The 24,589-nt window shown below is 54.8% G+C and overlaps 1 protein-coding gene across 2 annotated transcripts; it reads left to right on the top strand.

Moving 5' to 3' along the window:
• The first annotated feature begins 7,992 nt into the window (after nucleotides 1-7,992).
• On the top strand, nucleotides 7,993-19,541 carry GFI1B (growth factor independent 1B transcriptional repressor). Of its 2 annotated transcripts, none has more exons than XM_073218079.1 (7): nucleotides 7,993-8,584; nucleotides 14,799-14,918; nucleotides 15,384-15,521; nucleotides 15,966-16,237; nucleotides 16,847-16,984; nucleotides 17,906-18,170; nucleotides 18,734-19,541. In XM_073218079.1, the coding sequence occupies exons 2-7, from the start codon at nucleotides 14,819-14,821 to the stop codon at nucleotides 18,910-18,912; spliced, it is 1,092 nt and encodes a 363-aa protein (XP_073074180.1). In that variant the 5' UTR covers nucleotides 7,993-8,584; nucleotides 14,799-14,818; the 3' UTR covers nucleotides 18,913-19,541. The 2 variants fall into 2 exon arrangements, with proteins under 2 accessions (XP_073074180.1, XP_073074182.1); XM_073218081.1 differs by having other exon boundaries at nucleotides 7,996-8,584; nucleotides 18,005-18,170.
• The last annotated feature ends 5,048 nt before the right edge of the window (nucleotides 19,542-24,589 follow it).

Raw genomic sequence — 24,589 nt, 5'->3', positions numbered from 1 at the left:
AGAGTCGGGTCCAGCCCAGAACCAACCTGCTAAGAGCCACCGGACACAGAGGTCATACTCAGAGCATGAGAACAACATGCTGATGGGATGGGATTTGAAGTTTGCTTCTCGTGGATTCAGAAACTCGGTAAGTGGTACTGGAGCAGACAGCTTTACAGGAGGAGGACCCAGCTTAAGCAAAGGCATCGAGGCAAGACCACGTGAGGCTTGTTTGCTTGGTAAGTGGTCAGGTTTAGGATGCGCAGGAAAGAGGAGGTAAGAAGGCAGCGCGTGAGGGCCTCGATCTAAATAAGACACCTGGACTATATCTGGAGGCAGCAAGGAGCCTCTGGAGGTTTGAAAGAGTTGAGGAAAGCGGAAGAGAAAATTGCTCGCTGAATATTGGCAAAGGCTTCATCTTGACTGTACTGCTTGCAGATTTAACCTAGAAACCCTGGACCGTCTGTCTCCCTGGGGAGGCCACCTCCTCACCCACGTGCCTGACTACATCTCTGCGCACCCTTTGTGCAATACAGTATGCAAGGCCACACCACACAGCGTGCTGGAGTCAGTTTCGTGGTCCCCGGGACCGTCCCCCTCCCCACAAGGCCGAAGCTTTCACAAGAGATTTCATTTCAGTTGGGCCTCTGAAGAATACATCGTGACCATTTGGAAAAAAAGATAAATTTAGATCCCAACTTCACACCCTATACCAGAATAAACTCCAAGGGTATCAGTCAAGTGTCAGGAGTGAAAACTATACAAGTCTAGGAGAAAACGACATGGGTGAATTTTTTGTCATTGGGAATGAAGAAAACCTTTCTATAAATGGCTGCAAAGTTAGATGCAGCAGCAGAAAGGGCTGACAAGTCAGACAACCTCCCAAAACAAAACACCTGTTTCCTTGCAGAAAGAAAATAAACAATATCCAGTTACAAATAAGAGAGAAAATATTTGCAACTTGTATAGCGAACAAGCCTCCTAATACAGAGAGGACTCTTAAAAATCTTTAAAAAATCATTTCTTGGAAAAAAAGTGCAAAAGACATGAATAGAAAGTTCACAGAAGAAGAAATGTAATTGAGTTCAGACTTCTGGCCCCCAGAACAGAACTGTGACAGAATACATTTTTGCTGTCTTAAGCCACCTAGTTGTGGTAATTTGTTACGACAGCCCTCAGAAACTAATACACTGACCATAAAAAAGAATTCCTGTAATTGAATAGAAAACACTGAATAAATAAAAATCCACGGCTTCACTGTTATACTCAAATTAAGGGGGAGGGGGCAGGGGGAGAAAGAAATCCAAGTAGACCAGAACCTTGCAATTGAAAATCGGCGATTAAGAGAAAAAAAATAATTTACACTCTTGGGAAGAATTGTGGTTCCCAAGTTAATGAAGTTAATGAAGAAAAGCACTTCTTTACAGAAAAAGTGCCAAATAATAAATATAGAAGGAATAATAGAATTAGGAGAGTCACCATTTTTTGACCACCAATGAAATAATTGACTCAGGTGAGGACTGGTAATAATGGATGCTGAGTCCACTGAGGGAAGGTTATGCAGAGCAGGACCCTTGCATGATGACAGGGTCCTATGCACAGATCGCCCCTCAGCTCACCTCTGTGATGGAGAGAGCTGGTTGTCACCACTTTAACCAGCAAACCAAACTTAGCAACACTAAGGCAGGACAACCGACCTCAGGTACCTCCATGCCACAAGGCCCAGAGCATCATCTCAACCAACTCCAATCAAGCCTCGGCCTAACTTTCAGTGTGCATGGGATGGAGGAACAAGTTAAATGGCACCACAAGGAATCAAACAAATCCAAGAGGCAGGATCTGCCACCAGCCTGGTCTGGAATCTTACAGGGGAAAAAAATCCATCGATGTCAAAAGAAAGGGGTAGGGGGCGCTGTTCTATCAGAGAGGCGACAAGTAAACAAACAAATGGAACTCTCAAAGGATGGCAGGATCCTGATTCTAAAAGATCGACTCTGAAAGAAAATTGGGGAAAACTACAAAAACGCGAAATAGACTGGGTATTTGATGATATTCGGGAATTATTGGTAATTTTCTTACCTGTGATAATGACGTTGTAGGTGCGTGGTGATGTCACAAGTATCTGCTTTAGGAGATACATTTATGTGTGAAGGGCCATAATACCTACAATATACCTTCAAAATGTTTTATCAAAACAAAATTTATGTATATATGCCTCCCTATGTATATGGAGAGATTAAGCCTATTTGTCAAATGCTAACTTGTCGAATAAAGGTGTGGATATCTAGGTGTTGATTAGACATGTTTCATTCATGGTCCTGTTTGAAATATTTTCATGATAAAAGTTGGAAAAATATTTGAAGATTAAAGAATAAGTGGAATCCACAGGGAAGGGAATTCGGAGGTCCTGCTCCACCTTCCCCTCACTGTACCTCCACTTTCCCTGTCTGAAAATGAAGGACCGGGCAGGATGGTTTGTATTTAAATTGTAGTGAAATACACATAACATTTACCATCTTAACCCTAAGTGTGCAATTCAGGGCATTAGGTCCATTCACATTGTTTGTCAACCATCAGTACTTCTAGTCCTCTGCACAGGTGTATGCAGCCTCCTGAATATCCTTCCCAGGGCTCCTCCCTTCTTTGTATGTTCATTTGAGGCTTTGCTTCCCCGGTCTGGATGCTGAAGCAATGCCCCAGGCCTAAAGCCCCTGGCCAGGCAGGATGTGGGGGAGACAGGGCCTGTCCCCATTCAGCAACCACAGCAACTACCCAGGCAGCAAGCCCATCACCCGCTGTGGGTGCCACTCGATGGAGTGTGACTGCGGAGGTGAGGACCCACTGGGAGATTTTCATCCTCCTAAGGCTAGCTAATGAAAACACACACACACACACACACACACTTACTTGGAGAGCACGACTTGCACTCGTGCATCCCACACTTAATAATCCTCTGATTTGCTAGGCATGGAGCTGGGGAAACACTGGGAAATAAAAGCAGGGGGCCATGTCCTAGTGGGCTGGGCCCCCACACATCACTGTGTGCACCTGGCTGTGGTGCCAGCTGTACCTGGGGGCGGGGTCTTGGTTTCCCAATTTGGTCAATATTTCCAAGTGGCAAAATGCTCCAATGGACTAAAAGAGACAGGCTCGTAAAGCCCCTCCACTCTATCCGTCCCAGGTCAATGTTCACAAAGCTTTCATTCCCTCCTCCGTGTCTGTAGCCCCCAGATGGGCTTCTCAGAGAATGCAAACACGGAAGTCATGGGGAGTTTCTGGAGCAGTAAACAAATGCAGTGTTTCATTAATAATCAACCTGCCATGTAAATTAGCCCAACCCACCAGGTAGGACTCAGGCCGACGCGGCTCTGCTTGTTTTGTTTGGTTGGTTTTTGGCCCCAGCAGTGAAGGCTGCTCTTGACCATGCAATTAAACAGATGAGGGGCAGAGTTCTACAGCCAGCGGCTGAACATTTCTGCCGAGAAACAACATCACACATTTAAAGCATTTTAGCATTTATGAAATGTGTTGGCATGTATTATTGCATTTGCAACCCGTAACAACCGTAGAGGAAGCATTTTCCTTAGCCCCATTTTAGAGCTGTTGAGTGTGAAGATCAGGGGAAGCCAATGCCAGGCCAAGGTTACACAGCTGGTGTGTGTGAAGAGCAGGCTGCCGTCCCAGGTCTAAAGGCCGGAATGATGCCTCCATCTCACCCGTGACTCTGGGGAGTCAGACGTTATCTGCTCTGCTGATTCCACTGGGGGCTGTTCTATGAAACACAGATGAGATGTCTAGATAGGAGGCAGAACCCCCACGGCCGCCACTTGGACGGGCTTTCAGGAGGAGTCAGGAGACCGGGGTCCTGGCCTTGGCTCTGTTCTCAGGAGCACTGTGACCTTGGCAGACCTCTCTCGAGGCCTCCGTTTCCCCTTGTGAAGCCTCAGGTGGCTGACATGGGGATCTGCAGTCACACTGTCTCCCCACCCTGCCTCCCCAGTCCTTCTGGCCTGACGGAGGGTGTCATGTTCACTTGAGGAAATCGGATGGAGACTTTCTAAGGAGGCCTCCCAGCTGAGAAGTCACTGTTGGGGAAGAAGGAGCATGTGGCTTCAGATCAGCTTGTTATCTCCTAGACCTAGAAACAGGGTCCCGGTGCGCCCTGAGTGACACCCAGCCAGGGTTGCTGGAGTCCCCCTTTCAGATCGGAGGACGTATTTTCTCACTGTGTGGTACCCAATGGCAAAGGGCAGCTCAATTTGTTTGAACTGGAAAACATTATACACACCACACCGCATGTGTGGAGAGAGGAGAGAGGGACAGAGGGGGTGAGAGGGAGGGGGAGAGGGAAGGAAAAAGAAAAACTAAAATTGTACACATCAAGATGGAGTGAATTTCATATTCCTCTTTCTTCTCTGATCATACACAGCTCTTGGAATTTAAGCAGTAATCAGACGACGGTTTTCAGGCTGGCTTTTGCTGGAGGAGAAAGGGCAGGGGCGCCACCGCGTGGCGACCCGGTGAATAGCTTCCTCCCGCGGAGCAGGGGCGCCTGGGCTGTGGGCCAGCAGGGCAGCGCCATCTGGGAGTGGCAGCCAGCGTTTGCAAGCGGGGCTCCCTCCACCTCAGCTGCCTGCAGCTCTTGGCAAGGAGCTGGGTTTGGGAAGGCTCCACAATCTCCCTGAATGACTGAGTCTCAGCAGGACAGCTGATGGGCTCTTTTTTGGCACTAAGAGGTGGGCAGAGGAGGGTGGCTCCAGGGCGCAACAGGTTCGCTGAGAGCCCTCAACCCCCAGGGCAGGAACCACCAGATCTATCCTCGAGTTCCCAGGTGCAGAGGCTCAGCTCATGTTTGTTGCACTCGGCATTCTGTGGTCATTCCAACCAAGCAGGAAAAGTGTGCTCAACGTCACACAGCTAATGCCAGCTGGTCCTGGAACCAGAGCCGGGACCCTGCCTTCAGCCCTGCACAGTGCGTTCCCCACCTTCAGGGCTTCCGAGCCCACCAGCACTTACCTGAGATGTCTCTGCCGCCCACTCGGGGCCTGCACCCTGCCAGGTCCCTGCTGACAGCGGCTCCCATTTACTGGGCCTGATCACCGTTTCTGCAGGCCAGCCTTACCCAGGTCAGTCTGTCCACGGTGCCTGCCGAGAGAGGACTCCACACCCTTAGATAGATGCTGCTGTCACCGAGAAGCAGCTGAGTGCCCATGACTGACAAAGCAAGACAAGAATTCGCGGGTTGTCATGAGTGGGCTGAATCCTCTATGCCACAGGAGACCCCAGGCATTGTGGGAGTCTAGGAAATCTTCCTGCAGGAGTTGAGAGCTGAATTGGGCTGTGAAAAGACTGAAGAGAGAGAACATGCTGGTTGGGGGAACAGGAAGGGCAAAGACAGCTGGGGTTTGGTCCCCAGCAGGAAAGAATGCAGCACACTCAAGAGACAACAGTCAGAAGACAGAAAGTGGAAGGTGGAAGCTATGCTTCCAAACGCTTCTCCGGCCATTCTGTGTGGGGACAACTGCCCTGTCCTCCCAAACTCACCCCTACCTCCAGAATCCTTAGTCCAAGTGGCAGGAGGGTCTGTCAGCCCCAGCCAATGAAAGACGCACATCCCCCCTTGGCCACAGCGATTGGTGCAGGGTGGGGCCCGTGACCAGGCTGGACCAATCAGAGTCAGTCCTGGGCTCCTTTCAGAAACGGCAGGGGTTTCTAACGAAGCTCGTGGACTGCAGCCAGGGGTGCTGGTGATCTCAGCCCCCCACCCCCCACCCCATAAAGCCAGCCCAGGAGAAGGCAAAGCCGAGAGATGGCGAGAGATACGCATGCATTGATGGATCCATCCATTCTGTAAATACGTTATTATTGTCTACCATGGACTGTGCTAAGCACTGGAGATTCAACTGTGAGCCAGGCAGAAGTGCCATCTTCTCTTGAAAAGTGTTTACGCTCCTTGTGGACAGTCAGGCCAAAAAATAAGTAAGAAGGTAAGACAGAAATAATATGTTTTCAGATAATTCTGAATGCCAACAAGAACAAAGGGCAGGATGATGGAACCAAAAGTGGCTGAGGTGGGAAGGTCCTGCTTCAGTTGATGGCCAAGAAGGTCTCTCTGCAGTTGGGACATTTCAGCTGAGACCTGAATGATGAGAAGGGGTCAGCCATGGAAAAAGGGGGACAACAAATGCAGAAACGAATGAGATCCAGACAATACCATTTGAGCATCTGGACCCAAGCATGCCTGAAGCTGGAACTTTTCAGTCACGTGAGCTGATGGTCCCGTTATTAAACTCGTTGAAATGGGGTTTCTGCCACTTGCATCGGAAAAAGTGCCATCGTTGGAAAGAGTTCCCACACTGTAAAACACTTCTGAGTGCTAATCCCGGAAGCTGAGATTTTTGTCCTGTTAGGCAGAGGGAAATCACTGGAGGTTTTAAACCAGGGAGGCATCTGCCTGGCCGCACTCCTTCTTTCCTCTCTTGGCTCAACTCTTGAAAGTTCTGCCTTTTCCTCCTCCCCCTCAGTCCTCACCCTCCACCCACACTAGGGCTGTCAGTTCGCAGGTCCTGGCCTGCAGCTCTCTGTGCTTGGTTTCCTTCTCCCAGCCAGCAAAGCCTGGCGTCAGCTTCAGTGTCCCTTTCTTCACGAGCCGTCCAACTCTGGGTCCATTTCCCCCTTGTACACCATGTTAACATCACAGCACTCATCACCTCAGATTGTCAGTTGCAGGGTGCTCTGTTCCACCTGCTAGACCAGGAAAATTCTAGCTGGTTTTTGTTTGAAACCCCAGCACCTGGTACCTAGTGGGCATACAGGAAACACCTATTAGCCTAGAGAGTGTGATAGGCTGAATGTTTGTGTCCCCAGGGTGGTGGTGGTGGTAGGAGATGGTGGGGTCTTGGGGAGGTAATTAGACCAGGTGAGGTCATGAGGTCCCATCATGGGATCAGTGTCATTGTAAGATGAAGAGAGACCAGAGCTTGCCTGCTCTCTTTCCCTCCTTCCCATTTCTCTCTCTCTCTCTCTCTCTCTCTCTCTCTCTCTCTCTCTCTCTCTCTCTCTGCCTGGTGAGGACCCAGTGGGAAGGCAGCCATCTGTAAACCAGAAAGCTTGTGTTCACCAGGAACTGCCTCTGCAGGTGCCGTGATCTTGGACCTCCCAGCCTCTGTGAGAATCAGCTGTTGTTTAAGTCACCGAGTCTGTGGTGTTTTGTTATGGCAGCCGCACTGAGACGGGGAGGAAGAGGATGAAGGAGGAACCTGGCGCACGATGCACCCACAATGGCTGGAGTGAATGAGAGCACGGACAAGCACAGGGGTGCTGAGGTCATTCGGCCCTTAAGAGACCATTCCAGGGGACTGTTGGCCACGTGCACGACCCAAATAATATCGCAGGTGTTCCCACTAATCCCTCTCCACCAAGAGGAACAGGACTGGGAGTCGCTGTCCCCTGTGCGTGGCTAAGGCTGGGACCTGCACCCCCACGGTGTCACGCAGCCCCGTGGGACCTCCAGGCTTAGCAGCAGAAAAACCTCACCCCAAAACCCACTTTCTCTTCGTGTCAGACCTTGAACTTGCAGTTTAAGTTGAGCCTTCCTGTCGCCAAACTTGTTTTCTTTATGAAGGAAACGTAATCTCTCCTTTGCTGAGCTGGAAGAGCATGCAAATCGGTCTAACAGAGCTTTTGTTTTGATTCCCCCCCTTATGCAAAACCTCCTGGAATAAATCAGTCACCCTGTAAACCAGAGGCTTGAGGGGCAGAGGGGGAAGGAGGTGGGGGGATCAGGATGGGGCTCCTGGCCAAATGGGGCGAGGTGTCCGAGCCTGGCCACCCCCGCGTTCCCGGTGGTGCCCGAGGACTCCCCTGGACTCCTCCTCGGCCACCAGATGGCGGCACACACAGGCCCTGGGACCCAGAATGCGACCTGCGCGTGGGCCTGAGCAGGCTGAGGATCCGGCTGCCTCGCGGGGCACCCGCGTTCACGACCGCACCTCGGCCGCCTCTCCCCCGGTTCTAGGGCCAAGTCTGGGGAAGCGTGACTTCTCGGAGGTGACCCCTGCAAGGACAAGGGGGGCCCTTCTAAGGGCGGTCCCCGGAGCCCCCAAGCCAAGGGCTTGGCAGCAGCGGACGCTGGACTTGGGCAGGGAGGGAGGCAGAAAAGTTATCAGTTCTCTGTACAAATCAGGTCTGTAAATGAATGCTTTATTTTGACTTTAATTTTTTAAATTGAGAAGCTAGCTACTACTTTCTTTTCATCCAGATGTTATTCAAAATTTCCGGAGAGAGCGAGTCCTGCCCGCAGAGTGGCGGGTCAGAACTGAGAAGTGCCCGGTCCCGGGAGGCTTTGATAAGCAAATACGGCCCTGCGCCCGCGCGCTTGCTATTGGCTGTTCCTCCACTGCCAGATTTTGACACAAATAATCAGATTGGAAATCAAGGAGGGGAAAAGAGGGAAAAAAAAAAAAACCAGAGAGAGAGAGAGAGAAAAAAAAAAGGAGAAGTATCTGTTTGTGCAGAGAGTCACGAAGTTGGCAGAGTGGAGCCGATACCCAGAGAGGCCGCGAGATTCCCGCGCAGGAGGGGCCGGCAGACGGCAGCCGGACGGGTGAGTGCCCCGGATCGCGCCCTGCCTCTGCTGTTGGCATCTGCAGGTCTGCCCTCAGTCGCTTCCAGGCAGGTCACCTGGACCCTTTTGCAGCTGTAGGGCCAGTCAGGTGGGCTGGAAACTCTTTTATCGTATGTGGCTTTCAGCCCTTGAACCCAGGGGCCAAGACGTAGTGAGAAGAGTCTTATCTGAGATGCAGTGAGACTGTCTAGGAATTATGCCTTCCTCCAACTGTATATAGACACTCTTTTCGAAACTCGATGTGGTGCGGATAGCTATCCCCTCTGTGTACACCCAGGTCTCCCAGGAACCTGGCACAAGGTGTCTGACTTGATGTCTCCCCTTGGGCACAAACTGGCTTGTTCGCCCAGCACTCTGAGCCTTTCTTTGTCTATAAAATAAGCGAGTGGGGTTGAAAGAACTCAGTGAAGATCTATCCCCAGTGTCCCACGGTCCCAGGTGACTTTCACCGAAGTTCCCGGGACTCTTTGAGAATGAGGAGCCTTCTTACCAAGATGCTCCTAAGGAGAAAAGGGAGCCTGCCATCTCTGCCTCATCCCCAGCTCCCCCTGTCCCACACACCCACTGCCCCCAGCCTCCAGAAACACGAGGACTAAGGACAGGGATGTAGTGGCTCCGCCTTTTCTACCTATTTTGAGGGAAAATCCAGGTTAAGAGTCTGGGCGCCAGGGGAGAGGTGCTTGCTCTCAAGTTAGTCCTGTTAAGGGTCCGTGGAATTGCTATGGGTGTGGGCCTGGGTACATTTTTCTGAGGAGAGAGTCCACAGCTTCCATGAGATTCCTGAGGGGACACAAATTGATTTGCAGCCTATAGACGTGGATCTGGTGGAAGCTAGCTCAGCTGCACCTGCCCGCCTCACTCCTGCACATTTCTGAGGAGGCATAAGGCAGACCATGTCAGTCTTAGTAAGTGGCGAGGTGCCTATCCTCACAGGTGCAGCAGAGGGACTCTGGGTAAGGACATGCGTGTGGTCTCTTCTGACTCAGATTTGGGGGTCGGCAGTCTGGTTTCCTGGCAGAGGGTTCTCGGGGAACATCAGAGAGCTCACTCAGACCCAAGGCGGACCCTCCTCTCCTGGCTGTCGGGGGCGGTGCCGGGTGCAACTGAGGACCGCCCCGGGAAGGCACCCTGATCACACTCGATGCTTCCCTGGGACACAGCCACTCCACCCTTTCCAGAAACAACAGAAAACCTTGCCCCTCCCCAGTCCAGTGGGAAGTTTTTGTTCATTTGTTTCCAGGAATGCAAACCAATGGATGCTGCTTTAAGTCTCTAATTCAGAGATGCTCAGGAAATGTTTCACTCATTTCTGTTTTTAGTGAGCTAAAATACACATAGCATGAAACGGACCCTCTTAACCATTTTTAAGCACACATTTCGGTAGTGTTATGTGCACACATTGCTGTGCAGCCCCCGACCCACCTCCAGACCTCTTTTCATCTTGCAAAACTGAGACTCCGTCCCCATCACACACCCACACCTCCTCCTCCTCCCCGTAGCCCCTGGTCCCCACCTTTTGCCTTCTGACTCCATGAACTCCATGACTCTAGGGACCTCCTATCAGTGGAATCATCCAGTATTTGTTCTTTTGAGACTGAGTTTAGCACAATGCCCTCAAGGTGCATCCATGTTGTAGCAAGTGTCAGTATTTCCTTCCTTTTATGGCTGAATAATATTCCATTGTATGTCTATACCACATTTTGTTTATCCATTTATCTGTTGATGGACACATGGGTTGCTTCCCTCTTTTGGTTGCCAGGAATAATGCTGCTATAAATTTGGGTGTACAAATATCAGAGTCCCTGGTTTCAATGCTTTGGGGTATACCCCCAGAAGTGGATTGATTCACTTTTGACATTGTGTTCTCTGAACTTTGGAGGCATTTGAAAACCCCTTCCAAATTTCAAATAAAAACAATGACTACTCTCTGCTGGAGCCCTTAAAATGGCCTGGGATAATCTCCCCCAACTCCTACAGGGAAGGTTTTTCTGTTTGTTTCCCCTTGAGTCACATCTTTAAACACAAAGGAAGTCCAAAGGGTCCTCTGTCACTGACTCTGAGAAACCACGGAGCCTTACCCAACCCTCCTGAAAAGGGAACCCAGGCGATGCTTCTCAGCCAAGGTGGGTCAGTCCCGCGCTGAAGGTCAACGAACTGTGCATGGGATTTTAGAGCAAAAGGGAAGTTTAGAAATCTCTTAGTCCAACCGTCCCTTTTGAGAGATAGGAAAACCAAGCCCCAGGCTGGAGGCTGACATGGTCAAGCTCCAAGTCACAAAATCAGACTCAGCGCAAGGAGGCCCACATGGCCTTGTTGTGCAGAAATCACAGGCCTGTGGCTCTGGCCCCACCTGGGAGCGAGGGTACGAGGCTGCCCCCCCACCAGAAGCCCTGGCTGAGATTCTGACTTGGGGTCAAGGGACCCTCTATCGGGATTGGGGGTTTTTGAAGAGATGTTAACAGTGGGTCTCTTTCCGGAGGCCCGATATCATCAAGGCTCTTTTATGAAGAAATCTTAGGGTTCTTTCACAATCTCTGCGCTTAGCTCTTTCTCAGAACGGGTTCGTGTGAATCAGAACGGTGTGGCTGTTCATTAACTACAGTACAGGTGATTCGTTCCTGCTTTTCTTTTTTTTTTTTGAACTCAGCCAACAGGGGCCCAAAGGAAGTTCTCCCCCTGTATTTGGCCCTGACTGTGCACTGGGAGGCTCGGCCATGGGGTCGGCTGCACCGCAGTCACTTAGCCAGGATTAGCAGAGACACCCTTCTGGGCAGGAGACTGGGGGCTCTGGGGGATCACTAGAGTAGCCCCAAGCATCGCCTCCCGGAAACTGGGCCCCTGCTCCCCTGTGTGAGTGCCCACAAGCCCTGGGGGTGCTCGTGTGCTGTCCCGCCTTTGAATCCATGGACCTCTAGGGTCTCTTTAGGTCCTGAGCCCGAGGGAACACCAAAGCCTCCTAAGGGGTCCGTCCTCTCACTGGCCTCCACACCTGAAACTCTCAGGAACCCGCATGGGGCCCTCTGGGCTCCGGAAAGATGTGAAGATCAGGGGGATTGGGTTTTCCACCATCTTGCCCCACCAGCTGGCCAGCCTGGCCCTCCCTGCTCCAGGCAGGCTGTCTTCATCAGCTGCTGCAAGGGCCACACACAGATGCAGATGGGCAGGGCACCAGGCCACGAGCCACCTCCTGGCAGGACAGGAGCACTGGGCCTGGCTCTGCTGCGAGACCCTGGGCCAGCCACTTTCTTCTCCCAGCCTCGGTTTCCCCTGTGCCCCAGGAAGACAATCACTGCCTCCCCTACCCCAGTGGGTGGCAGATTCAATGCCATGCCACGTACCAGGGAGGTTTAAATGCCCTCCCATCCTCCGCGTGTCAGCTCAGGGCCTGCCACACTGAATAAATGCCCACCCACTGTCTGCCTTCAGGAGCATGGCTACCGGGGGACCTCCAGCCGGCCTTTAGCCGGGCCCCTCCTCTAAGAAATGTGGTGACAGCGACTCAGCTCACAGGTCAGAATCAGCGGAGCTGAGGCTGTGCAGCTCCGGCTGAAGGGAGGCTTTCGTTCCAGCGTGGTGGCTGTAGTGCCCACCTTTGTTGCTAACTCATCTACTAATAAAATACTGCCTGAGAAATGATACACAGCCTTTTTATAGAGAGACAGATCATAGCCCTCAGAAGCCTCTGCAGAGCAAAAGGTGAGAGGAAGCCAGCCCCCAGCCCTCCCTCAGCTCGGGGGTGTCCTCCCACTCTGCCCAGGGTCTGGCCTCCCCAGGGAGGTTCCTGAAGCCCAGTTAGAAGGGGGAAGGAAGGGGGTGTGGGGAGCCCTGGCGGGGGAGGGGGAAGGGGCAGGAGGAAGAAGAGTGTCCCTGGGAGATAAGGCCACCGCAGGCTGCCCCACAAGCCTGCGGAGGATGGCAGGCCAGGCCCGCCCTGTGAAGCCAAAATCTGACAGCTGGATGGGACCCCAGAAGCCTTCGAGTGCCACCTCCTCATTTCAGAGCCCAGACGGGAAGGGCCTGGGGCATGTCCCCAGCAGGTGGTCCAGGCTGGTCCCTATGCTTGGAGTCACCTGCTGTGGGCCAGGGGCTGGGGATGCCGTGGGACAGGGCAGGGCGCAGGCAGTGCCTGCCCTCTGGCCGCTGCTCCCCTGCCGGCTGAGCCCTTAGCTCAGCGCCAAGCACTCTACATGCCTGTTGGTAATAAAGAATGTCCTGCCTTGACCCAGCACTCCCAGGATTTGGGCTGTGATCCCCATCTAGCAGATCTGGACATTAAGGCCTACAGCAAGGAGGGTCACTGCCTGGCTTGCCCCTGGGTGGAGCTGCCATGGCCCAAACTCCCGACGCCCCCTGAGGGCTCTGGGAAGGGGCAGGCAGGCTTAGGCATGGTCGGGTGTCCTCTTCTGTCTAGCTCTGGGCTATCCCCTTGGGGGAAGGGGTGATTTCCCAGGCCTGCTCCAAAGGCAGAGCTCCATGCTACCCTCTCTAATCTGCCTCTTCCCAGCCTGCTCCTCAGCACGGCCTTATCACCCAGGGCTGGCTGTTGTTCAGAGCAGCCATAACCCCTGCCCGCGCTTGGCCGTATCACTCGTGCAGCCCTGCATGGTGGCTGGCCCAGGGCAGTGGGACCACTCCTCCAAGGCCTGGGCCATGGGGCCAGCAGAGGAGCCACCAGGCCGCACTGGCTGAGCACTTCCTCTGAGCTCTTGCCTGGGTGCAGCGTGGTGGGGAAGAGGAGAGAGGACCACTCGAAGAGCCAATTCCCAGAGCCCTCAGGAGAGCCTCACGTGGTGGGCACAGGGATGCAAAATGCTTTAGGGGGCAGGCGATGCTCTCTGCCCCAGAGGGTTCTGCACTGTACACCAGGAGTACCAGGCTGTTCAGGCCTGCCTGGCTCTGCTGCTCTCCACCCCTTCCCAGAACCAAGGGCAGGTCACCTCACTGATGCGGTTCCTCGGTGTCTTCCCCCCGTGGGTTCAGTGATGGGCTGGGCTGGGCCCTGGGATTGGTGGACATTGGCCTCTTCCTCCATGTGCACAAAATGGCCTCAGGCCTCTGGGTGAGGGGGAGCAGGGGGGTGGTCCTCTTGGACCTTGAACCCCACATAGCTCCAACCCTCCTGCCACCCCCACCAAGAGAAAGAAGGCCCATCCCTCTCTAGGGACCAGACTATGGGCAGGGGCTGTGGACAAGGTGCAGCCCTATTCTGACCCCAGCAGCTCCCAGCTTGCCCGTTAATGTGCATTTGCAATCGCGGTGGCCGCCTGTTGCAGCCTGCCTGCCAGACCCCTTGTGAGAGGCACAGAGCCCGTATGATGTACTTGCTGGCACTATAAACCAGGACACCACACCTTACAGCAAAAGGGGGAGGCCCAGAGAGGTTAAGCATCTGCCCTAAATTGCACAGCAGGTGAGCTAGGATTCTAACTCATGAGCATCTAACTCCCAAACCTGAGGCCAGACCACCCCCTTTCCATGGCCTCTGGATTTGCAGATCCCACCAGGATGCAAATGCAGCTTTACAGGTATGAGGTCCCCAGTGTGCCCCATGTGGAGATGACCCTGCCCTTCCTTCTCCCCTCCCAGCGCAGCTAGAGCATGCAGGTGGGAGCAGGCTGGCCTGGGGGTTTCTAGAAGGCAGGTGTATCTGGCTCCTAGCAAGGGGGCGGTGAGGAAGCCAGGATTCGTAGCTGCCATAACAAAGTACCACAAACCAGGTGACTTAAAATAACACAAATTTATCCTTTTGGGGTTATGGAGTCTAGAAATCCAAACTCAAAGGGTCAGCAGGGCCAGTTCCCCCTGAAGCCTCTGAGGGAGGGTCTGCTGCACGCCCCGCTCCCTGCCTCCAGTGGTGCCGGCGCCCCTTGGCGCCCCTTGACTCACAGCCACATCGCTCGGACCTCCGCCTCTGTCTCCAGGTGGTCCTTCCTGTGTGCCTGTGCCTATGTGTCTCCACGTCCCTCCACTCACAAGGACACTAGTCATATTGGATTTAGGGCCTTAGTATGACCTCATCTTATCCTGAATACATCTGCAGAGACCCTATTCCCAAGTAGGGTTCCAGGTGGACATGAACTTTTGGGGGACGCTATTCCACCCAGGACAGTGCATTCTAATTGAGGAGGAGGCTCTAAAATACACAGGAGTATTGTTCTTGCATCCCTCCTGACCTCACCCTCTCCCCCTGCAGCTGCGGGGTGCACGCTGACAATGCCACGCTCCTTCCTGGTGAAGAGCAAGAAGGCTCACACCTACCACCAGCCTCGTGCCCAGGAAGATGAGCCAGTCTGGCCTCCTGCCGTCAGCCCTGGTGAGTCAGCACCCAGGCTGGGCCCCCTGCCCCGTGTGGTGGGGATATAGCAGCATCCCACCCAAGGCAACCCATCCTCCAAGTCAGGAAGCAGGTTGGAGCTCAGTAAATGATGGTTGAATGAATGAATGCAACCTTTTCTCCTGGCCCCTTGGGGTGGGAAGACCATCAGGGTTGGAGCTGGTCCGCAGTACCTGACGGGTGGGTCCTGATCGAAGGTCCGATCTAGGGCTGAGATCCGGCGCTTAGGAAAACAGAGACTGGCTCAAGAGTTCTCCTTGGGGGTCTCTGCCTGCCCCCCGTGCAGCAACTACCACCCTGGGCAGAGTCCCTTAGAATGAGCAGCCAGAGCGGCAGCAAGCGGTCTCGCCCTGGTGCCCCTTCTCCTGGAAGGGAGTCCTCTCCTTGGCTCCCTCAACTTCCCAGAGCTGTAACTACTGGCTCTGGGGTCCTGTCTCCCCACAGTGGCCAAGGACCAGGTCCGTAGCAATGGCCCCATCCTCAGCACCCTGGTCCCAAACCAGTGCCTGGATTGGACCCACCTCAAACGGGAGCCAGAGGCAGAGCTGGACCGGAGCTTGGCCAGGACGGCCCCGGCACCAGGTACCCAGCCCAGGGGCCCGGCCTCTCTGCAGCAAGTGCAAGGGGAACGGAGTGTGGGTGGGTCAGGAAGCAAGGGCCCTGGGAGCCATGCAGTCAGGAAGGATGGGCAAGGTCACCTGGATGCAATCTGGGCTCTCCAGCTTCTGCTGGGACCCCTCCAGGGTGGGGAGCTCATTCCCAAATGAGAGCTTCTGTGTGGTGGGGCAGAGGACGCAGCCAGCAGGCCAATGCAGTGGGCGAGGTGGGCACTCTGCAGGGCCCGGGGATGCATCTCCAGACTGAAAAGCTGAGGAGCCACAGTGAGGGCTCAGAGCCAGTCCAACAGTAAATGTTTGGGCTACACACGGAAATCCTCAGCATGAGGTCACTAAGCGGAGGGCGGTGGGGAGTGGAACCTTATTTGTAAATGAATCAGCAACCAGACATGTGTCCCATTCTCCACAGAGGGCCCTGCTGTGATAGCCCGACCCCAGGACAGGGACTTGCCACCCTCCGACTCACCCCCGTTCTACAAGCCCAGCTTCTCCTGGGATGCCCTGGCCGCATCCTATGGCCACAGCTACCGGCAGGCCCCCTCCACCATGCAGTCAGCTTTCCTGGAGCGCTCCGTCAGCCTGTACGGCAGCCCTCTGGTGCCCAGCGCTGAGCCACCCTTGGACTTCAGCCTCCGCTACTCTCCAGGCATGGACACCTACCACTGCATCAAGTGCAACAAGGTGAGCATCTGGGTCTGGGTAGGCTCGCAGGCCAGCCCACCATCCCTTCTCCAGTACCTTGGCATCTGTGGGTGTTCATAGCTGGGTGTTCCCTGTGCTATGCATCTTGGGTCCCCTGGTGGAATCAAGGATTCATAATGTCGGTCCTCACTGCCATTCACTGAGCCCTAACCATGTGCCCTGCCATGTGCTCAGCACTTAATACACATGAGCCCCGGGGGGAGGGGTGGATGAAGGGCTAAGGCTCAGAGAGGTTGAGTCACTTGCTCAAAAGCACACAGTAGATATCAGAACCAGCATTCACACCTGGTTCTGTCCAACTCCCAGCTCTTCACCACTGGAATTTTCAGCCTCTAATACGTTCAGAGGGGCTGTGTAGATGCTTCTTCAAGCCCCATTTTATAGACAGGAAATTGAGTCACAGACAGGGAGGGAAAAGGACCTTCCCAGGACACACAGCAAATGCCAGCAGAATCGGCAGTCCAGTGCTCTCCGGCTCCATGCTGATGCAAGCCTGCAGCCGGGCGCAGAGGTGGGGTGGCCACAGGGCCCCAGCCAGCCTCCCTCTGCAGCCCACAGCAGGCCCACACTCTGCCCCCCTGCCCCTAGGTGTTCTCCACCCCTCATGGGCTTGAAGTGCACGTCCGCCGCTCCCACAGCGGGACCCGGCCCTTCGCCTGTAACGTCTGCGGCAAAACGTTCGGCCACGCTGTGAGCCTGGAGCAGCACACACACGTCCACTCTCAGGTGGGCAGCTGTTCAAGCACAGGGACCCCTGGTCCCCCTCCTGCCCCGTGCTTCTCCCAGGAGGCCATGGTGAGGTTTCTGACCCCACCCTGAGGGTGACTGACACAAATCAGGGTCCCTCACTATCTGCCTCCCCTAACACCCACTCCTGACACATGGCACTCCCTGGTGGACCGAGTAGCTTTATGCACAGCTGGAAGAGCCTCTTGGCCCGGGTGGGATGTTGGAGGCAGTGAGATGACTGAGGGCAGGTGTGCTCAGCTCTGAGGCTCTTGACTTTGAGAATCTGGGGGTCAGGCTTCAATGTTCCTCTCATCCACTTAGCCCTAGCTGACCCTGCCTAGGCTAGGGAGCCCCTTCTTCAGGACTCCATCCCAGGGAAAGCCCCTGAAGCTGGCCCGCGTCCAGCACCTGGACGACTACAACACATTGGGTGGGGAGAGCAGGAAATGATCGCGAGGGCTTCCGTGTGTGAGCGCGGGCCTCGTGCCCTCTGTTGGCTCAGTTTTCTACCCTTTGAGGTCATTACTACGATTCCAATGTACAGATGAGGAAACAGTCTCACGGAGCTTAAATGACTTGCCTAGGGTCACATGGCTAGTCAGAGAAAGAAACCAGAACTGGGCCCCAATAATTCAGACTCTTAACCAAACCACTGCACAGCCCGTGACCATCCCTGCCTCAAGGAACTCACTCTGGGTTAAGGGGCCTAGAGAAGCCCCTGGAACAGTTGCTCCATGAGTCAGTCGATAACCATGTATCGAGGCTTAGTTTGCGTGGATGCTGTGAATGTTACAAGGACAAATCCCACACAGGCCCCAAGCCTCAGTCCCTCCTGGGGTGCAGGAATGGGGGTCCCTGGGTCCTGCTCCTTCAGGCCCTGTCCTCGAGGCCACCCCAACAGAGTGTCCTGTTCCTCAGGGGATCCCGGCCAGGTCCAGTCCTGCGCCCAGCGTGGCAGTCCCGGGTCGCGAGGCCCCGCCTGCACCTGACCCCCCGGGGCCTCGTTTCCTCCGGCAGGAGCGCAGCTTCGAGTGCGGGATGTGCGGCAAGGCCTTCAAGCGCTCGTCCACCCTTTCCACCCACCTGCTCATCCACTCAGACACGCGGCCCTACCCCTGCCAGTTCTGCGGCAAGCGCTTCCACCAGAAGTCGGACATGAAGAAGCACACTTACATCCACACCGGTGAGGCCGCCGCCCGGGGCCCAGGCAGAGCCCCAGGGGACCCTGCCTGCCACTGCCGACAGGTCCCAGCTTTCGGGGGTGAGGTCAAGTTACGAAGTGGGGGCCGTGCTCCCCTGCAACAGGAGGGCAGGACGCACTGTGTTACTTACATTCACATGATGCGTAGAAAAAATACTGGAAGGAGACAGGAAAGGCCAACACTGGCGATCTCTGGGCAGAAGTGAGACTAGCAGGTGAAGCTGCTTGCACTGACCCTTCCTTCCCTCCTCCAGCTCGCGCTCCTCGGGCTGACCGGGCCTCCCCTGCACGCGGCCCTGGGCCAGGTGCCGGGCTGGATTGATAAACAAGACGGACCGGCTCCTACCTAACCTGGGTCAGGGACAACCTGGGGGTTTAGGGGCGTCAGAGCTGTAGTTTTGCTGGTCTCCCTTTTCTCCTTATTTTCCAGAATGAGTGTGGTTGGCAGTGACAGAGATGTACCCAAGTTTGGGAGACCAGACACAGGGCTCTGGGGCAGCAGGCCTGGCGCGGTGGGCCCTGACCTGACCCTCCCTGTCCTGCAGGTGAGAAGCCGCACAAGTGCCAGGTGTGCGGGAAGGCTTTCAGCCAGAGCTCCAACCTCATCACCCACAGCCGGAAGCACACCGGCTTCAAGCCCTTCAGCTGCGAGCTGTGCACCAAGGGCTTCCAGCGCAAGGTGGACCTGCGGCGGCACCGCGAGAGCCAGCACCACCTCAAGTGAGGCTGCACCGCTTCTGGACCCCGGCCAGCCTGCCCTTAGGTCCCGGAACCCAGAGGGAGACCAGCCTCCTGCTCCCAGACCCCCAGTCTCCTGGAGGCAGCACTGGATGGGAATCTTCAAGCTTGTTTTGAGACTTGGAGATTGCTGTGTGACCTTGGGCAAGTTGCTTTCCCTCTCTGGACCCACATTTTGCTGCTGCAAAGTGTGGGACCTGGGTTGGGCCTTTTCTGAGCTGAAGTTGTCTAGAGGCCTAAGAGCTTGGGTGCCTTCCCTAGGGCAGAGCCTAGAAGGCTGGAGAGGCCCCATGTGGACAGGGCTCCTAGGACAGATGAGAACTGGGGCCCACAAGAAGTTCCCCCCACCTGCCCACTGCCCTCTGTGCTGGGATCTGACCACCTGGGATTTTAGGGGGCCTCTTTCTGGTCGCCATGGATGGTCAGAGCTTCCTCCTGCCCCAGTGGGGGGCTAGTGCCCCTCTGCTTCAGCCGGATATGCCGTCTGCCCCCCACTTCTGACCAGCGCTCAGCTGGCCACGGGGTTTCCAATTCTACTGTCAGACCACAGGGCCAGAGAAGCCTGCAGTTATTGCTGTCAGAAGCCTGTTCCTTGCCACTGCTGTAAATAAAAATAAAGACACAGATTTATTTACATTTGACCTGCATGTATTAAATGCCTACTGGGTGCAAGTTAGTGTGTGAAGCTTTGGGAAGGGGTGGTGTGGAACTGCTCACAGACCAGGTGGGAGACATGTTCCCACACCAAACTGGTAAGTGCTGGACCAGAAGCCTAAGAGCCCCGTGGGCCAAACCACAGGGAAGGACCAGGTGAAGGCAGCTGGGGGCTGTACCCGCTTCCTGGGGCAGCTGCAACAGATGACCACAGACTTAGGGGCTTAAAACAACACACATTTATTTTCTTATGGTTGTGGAGGACAGAAGCCCAAAAAGAATCTTACAGGGCTAAGCTCAGAGTGTCATCAGGGCTGGTTCCTTCTAGATGACAGAGGAGAGGGGGAAGATTTGTTTCCTCAGCCTCCTTCAGCTTCTAGAGGCCGGTGCATTCCCTGCCGGCGACTACTTCCCCCCCCGGTCACAGCGGGTCCCTCTGACGGTCACTGCCGTCCTCCCATCTCACCCTGCCTGACCTTCTTGTGTCCTCCTTGTGAGGGCTTTTGGGTTCACATCAGGGTCACAAGGATAACCCAGGAGGTAGTCTTCCCATCCCAGGGTCCTTACTGTAGTCACTGTGGTAGGCAGAATAATGGCCCCAAAGCTGACACCTGCATCCTAGTCCCTGAAACCTGTGACTGTCACCTTATATGGCAAAAGGGACTTTGCAGATGTAATTCAACTAAGCTGGGTGTCGCCCCTCGCTAGCAGTGTGGCTTCAGGCTGAGCTTCCCCTGTTGGGAGGATTCCCTGAGCCCATGTGTGCACAGCAGTGAGCAGGGCCTAGCATGTAGTAAGTGCTGCCGGCCATGAACCACCCCCCTTTTGAAATCCTGCCCATCTTACAAGGCCCACTCAAATGCTGCCTCCTCCGTGAAGCCTCCTTTGGTCATTCCAGCCAGAAGTTTTTCTCCCTCCTCTGAACACTGAGCTCCTTAGGCCCTCACTTAGAGCTCAGGACCCAGTGATTCTGGAAGGGTACCTTTTACCTCTGCTAGGAGGCATTCTCCCTGGACTCCAGCCCTCAGCCCCAAGTCCATGCCTGGCCACAGCAATGGACAGATATGAATGAGTCACCTCCAGGTACCAAGCTGGGCCCAGGGTTTCCACATCTCTAACCTGCACAACCCTCTGCCAAGGAGGTGTCATTATCCCATTTCATAGGGGGATAGCAGGCTCAGAGAGGTTGGCCAGCTTTCCCAAGATCACACAGCAGGCAAGGGCAGACTGGGATTGGAATCTGATTCAATGTTGAGGCTGTCTCCTTCCAAGTCTCCATTCACCCTTCCTCCCAGTGACACCTGCAGTTTCCTGCAGTGCCCCTGAGGAAGGGCACACCCCACGACTCCCAGGCTCTGGGGTTGGCTGGGCAGGACCCCAATGGTACATCTCATTTCAGAGGCTCTTTCTGTTTACTTTAACCAGAATTCCCCTCAACAACCTGCCAGGTATGCGGAACAGGGTGGTGGTTGACATTTGCATAGGTGGTGGTCTGGCCTCCTCCGCAGGCTCCCAGTTCCTGGAGTCGCTCTGGGCTCCGACAACCCTTGGAGACCACTTGCTCCCCCCCCTCCTGTCCCTGGACACAGGGGGCCCAGGGAAGCAGAGGACTTTCCCAAAGCTGCTCTTCGGGACCAGGCCTGGAATGGGCTTCTGATCCCTGGGTGTGGGACCTGGCCCTGCACCCCCAGTCAGGGGCAAAGGTGGGTGCTGGGGAAGGTGACACACACACACACACACACATACACACACACACACACACACAGGAAGCTGCTTTGCATGTTCCTTGTTTGCTAAACAAAACCACACCACTGGTAGGATTTGGGCCACTTCTGCAGCAGGGGTGGGGCAAAGAAAGGGGAGCTGAGCCACAGGGGACCTAGGCTCTCACCTTCCTTCACTTGCTGAGGTTCAGGGAGATGGACATTTAGCTTCTCTGACCCTCCGCTGCATGCCCGCAGTGACGGGGAGGCCGCAGCAGCCTCGGAGCAGAATCCCACTAGCACACTGCTGAGAAAAGGGCCAGTGTCCAGTGTCGGAGTAGGTGTGCGGCCAGGCTGTGGAACCTGCTTCTCAGGAAGATTCAGCACTGGGCCGTGGGGGGCACCCCCAGCTTCGGAAGGCAGTCAGGGGGCTGGGGGGCTGCTCAGAGTGTGCCCTGCTCTGCTGCCCTAAGCTGGGAAGCAGTGCCACTGCCCCTCCCAGGGAAGCCCAGGGCTGTTACGGGCAGGGTGGGCTTCACATTCAGAGCTGTGGCCCCTCAGAGGAGGCTAGCAGACACACGAGCCCACAAACCAGTGGGGGTTTTCATGCCATGAACTCCCTGGCAAAGTTTTTCTCCCTCAGGATGCTGGGCCATGCTCCTCACTGGGACTGGGGTCTCGCTCAGTAGGTGCAGTGGGGGCCCATGGCTGCTGTCCATGATTGGAGTGGGTTCTCTATTCTCCTTCCCGCTGCTCTTCTGTTCCCTGCCTGCTCTGACATTCCCACCATCTAAGGCGCTGTGTGCGCAGGAGAGACCCAAGAAGAGTCTTCTAAATACACCAAAGCCATTGAGAGCTTTGCAGACCAGGGCAGGAACCAAAGAGAATCAGAGCTGAGCTTTACAAAGACGATCTGCAGCGCATGCACAGTCCAGCCTGGGGAACACCGCGGGGCACGGGGGGCTGGAGGGGGAGCTCCTCCCTGGCTCCCTGCCAGGGCCAGTCAGGGAGTGGAGGGCTCCCTGGGTGCAGGGGAGGTGGAGGGAGAGCCGTGGAAGAACATCAAGGCCACACCAGCCCACTTCCCCGGAGTTCCAGACAAGCAGCCAAGTCCCCCAGAAGGCCTCTAGAAAATTCTCCATGCCTTTTCTCACCCTAGCATCTTTACCCACAGCGTTCCCCCTGCCTCAAATGCCCTCTGAACCCTCCCAGGTCAAGTGCATTAAAGTTTTCAACATGCTCCCCTGCTGACCCCCAGTTCCACTCCTAGGAGTTTATGTTAAATAAATAGGGGTGGGGACACAGGTTAGCTACAAGACCATCTTCTGAAGCCCGTTAGTAATGGGGGGAGAAAAACCTGGAACCAACCCAAAGTCCCCAGAGAGGAGACAGGCCGAGCGACCAGGAGTGCCTCCAGACGGTGGGCATGCATCAGCCATAACAGGAGCCAGACGGTTTGCACAGACTGACCAGAAGGGGCCTCGAGGCTGGTTCACGACTCTTCTGTAAAAACGGCACAGCGTACATTTGTAGATGCTTGGAGAAAGAAATCTGAAAATCCACCAAACCACTGACAGCAGTTGTTTCTGGGGGCTGGGCAAGTGGCCTGGATTTCAGTCTCAATGCTTTCTGTAAAAGAGACTTGGGTTTATATAAATGTGTGTGTGTGTACATATACATATACATATATACACACACACATATTTTTTTTTTACTGAAAAATTGAAGAGAAATAGATTTTACAGAATGAATGTATCAACATAGGAAGCTGTTCATGATATCTTGAGTGAAAAAGTGGTTTAAAAATCAGTATATACCATACAATTGATTCCATTTTGTTAATTACACACTTCCAGGGAAGGAAGCTTGTAAGGATAAAGAGGGGCATATCAACACGGCTGTGGCTGAATAAAGAGGGTTGCGCACATTTTTTTCTCCTAATTTCTTAGCGTGTATGTTTTCTTTTTCTGGAGTGGGCATGCATGATAACATTATCACTGGCATTAAAAAAAGACTCCCTCCACTTAAATGTCGTTTTCCTGTCTTGAGGTTTGCCTTCCCGCCCCTCCCTGCAAGCTGCTAGCCCTCCAGGCTCCCGTCAGGGTCCCTGCGTGGCTCCCTGGGCAGATTCTTCTCTCCTGGACAAGTATTGGCTTCTCCCCAACCCCGTGAACCATCTCCCAGCTGGCACTGGGTCCCATCCTTCGTGTCCTAACACCCAGCTTAGGGCCCAGCACCTTGGAGGTCTGTAATTGTCTAAAACCAACGGCCAATCCCCTGAGGGCCTCTGGCTCCTATTGTGGCAGGTAGGGTGGGACCCTTAAGGGGGAGCCTGGTTTGGGGGCAGTGGGCGGACACTGGACACCCAGCCCTTTCTCCTGCCCTCCTCCCCCTGGTGGAGGGCTGCCCCCTCCAGCCTCCCTGGTGTGTCCAGCTCCTAGCTAGGAGCCTGACAGGTCCAGATCCCAACAGTGGGGGCTGCAGGAAGGCAGAAGGAGGGAAATCTGAGGCAGGGGCATGTGCTGAGCGGCCGTGCTAAGGTTTAGCCTGATAAGTTTATCAAACGGTGCCTGCTGCCAACTGTCAGCCTGGAGCAGGCCAGCGGGCTAGGGCAGGAGGACGCTTCAGCCGATAGCGCCTTCCAAGCGTTATCAGGAGCCTGATGGCCCAGAGAGCGGGAAAAAGGGGAGCAGGACAGAGAGAGAGACAGACAGACAGACATACAGACAGACACTTTCAACCACTTTACCCCCACGACAGGAGCCAGGGAGGAAGAGGCCTCGGAGGTTCCTTGGGGATGCTCTTGATGTGCCAGCCGCATGAGCAAACGCAGCTGGAAATTAGCCCCATGTGGCTGCAGGCTGGAGACCCCATTTCTGCCCCATCACAGCCTTCCAGGCTGCAGAATGAGGCTGATGCTTCCCAAGTCTCCTGCAAGGCCTAAGAGAAAGTCCCTTTTTCTAGAAAGTTCTGAAAACTCCAGCCTTTCTCTCCCTCCTGCTGTGGTCTCCAGGGCGAGTCAGACTCAGGTTGCACTTGGCCAGCCCCTTAGTACCCAGCCTGGCCCTTGTCACGGTCCCAGTAATCACCACTCAGGAAATTGGGCACATTTTCCCCAGTGCCTTATGATGGAGGAAACTGAGTCAGAGTGTAAACAGGAGGAAGAGGACCCAGGAGCGGGGAGTGGGCCCAGGAGGGGTATGGGAGGGGGCCTGGGTGGCCACCCCCAGGCCGAGGCTCTGCCAGCAGAGCTCTTCATCTGCAGGGGAAGCCGCCCCCGGGGTGCTGCTGTTCCCGGCCCAAGGC

This window comes from Manis javanica, chromosome 2, assembly GCF_040802235.1.
Source record: "Manis javanica isolate MJ-LG chromosome 2, MJ_LKY, whole genome shotgun sequence".
In the NCBI taxonomy this organism is placed as follows: Eukaryota; Metazoa; Chordata; class Mammalia; order Pholidota; family Manidae; genus Manis; species Manis javanica.
This window is presented reverse-complemented; position numbering and strand designations above follow the sequence as displayed.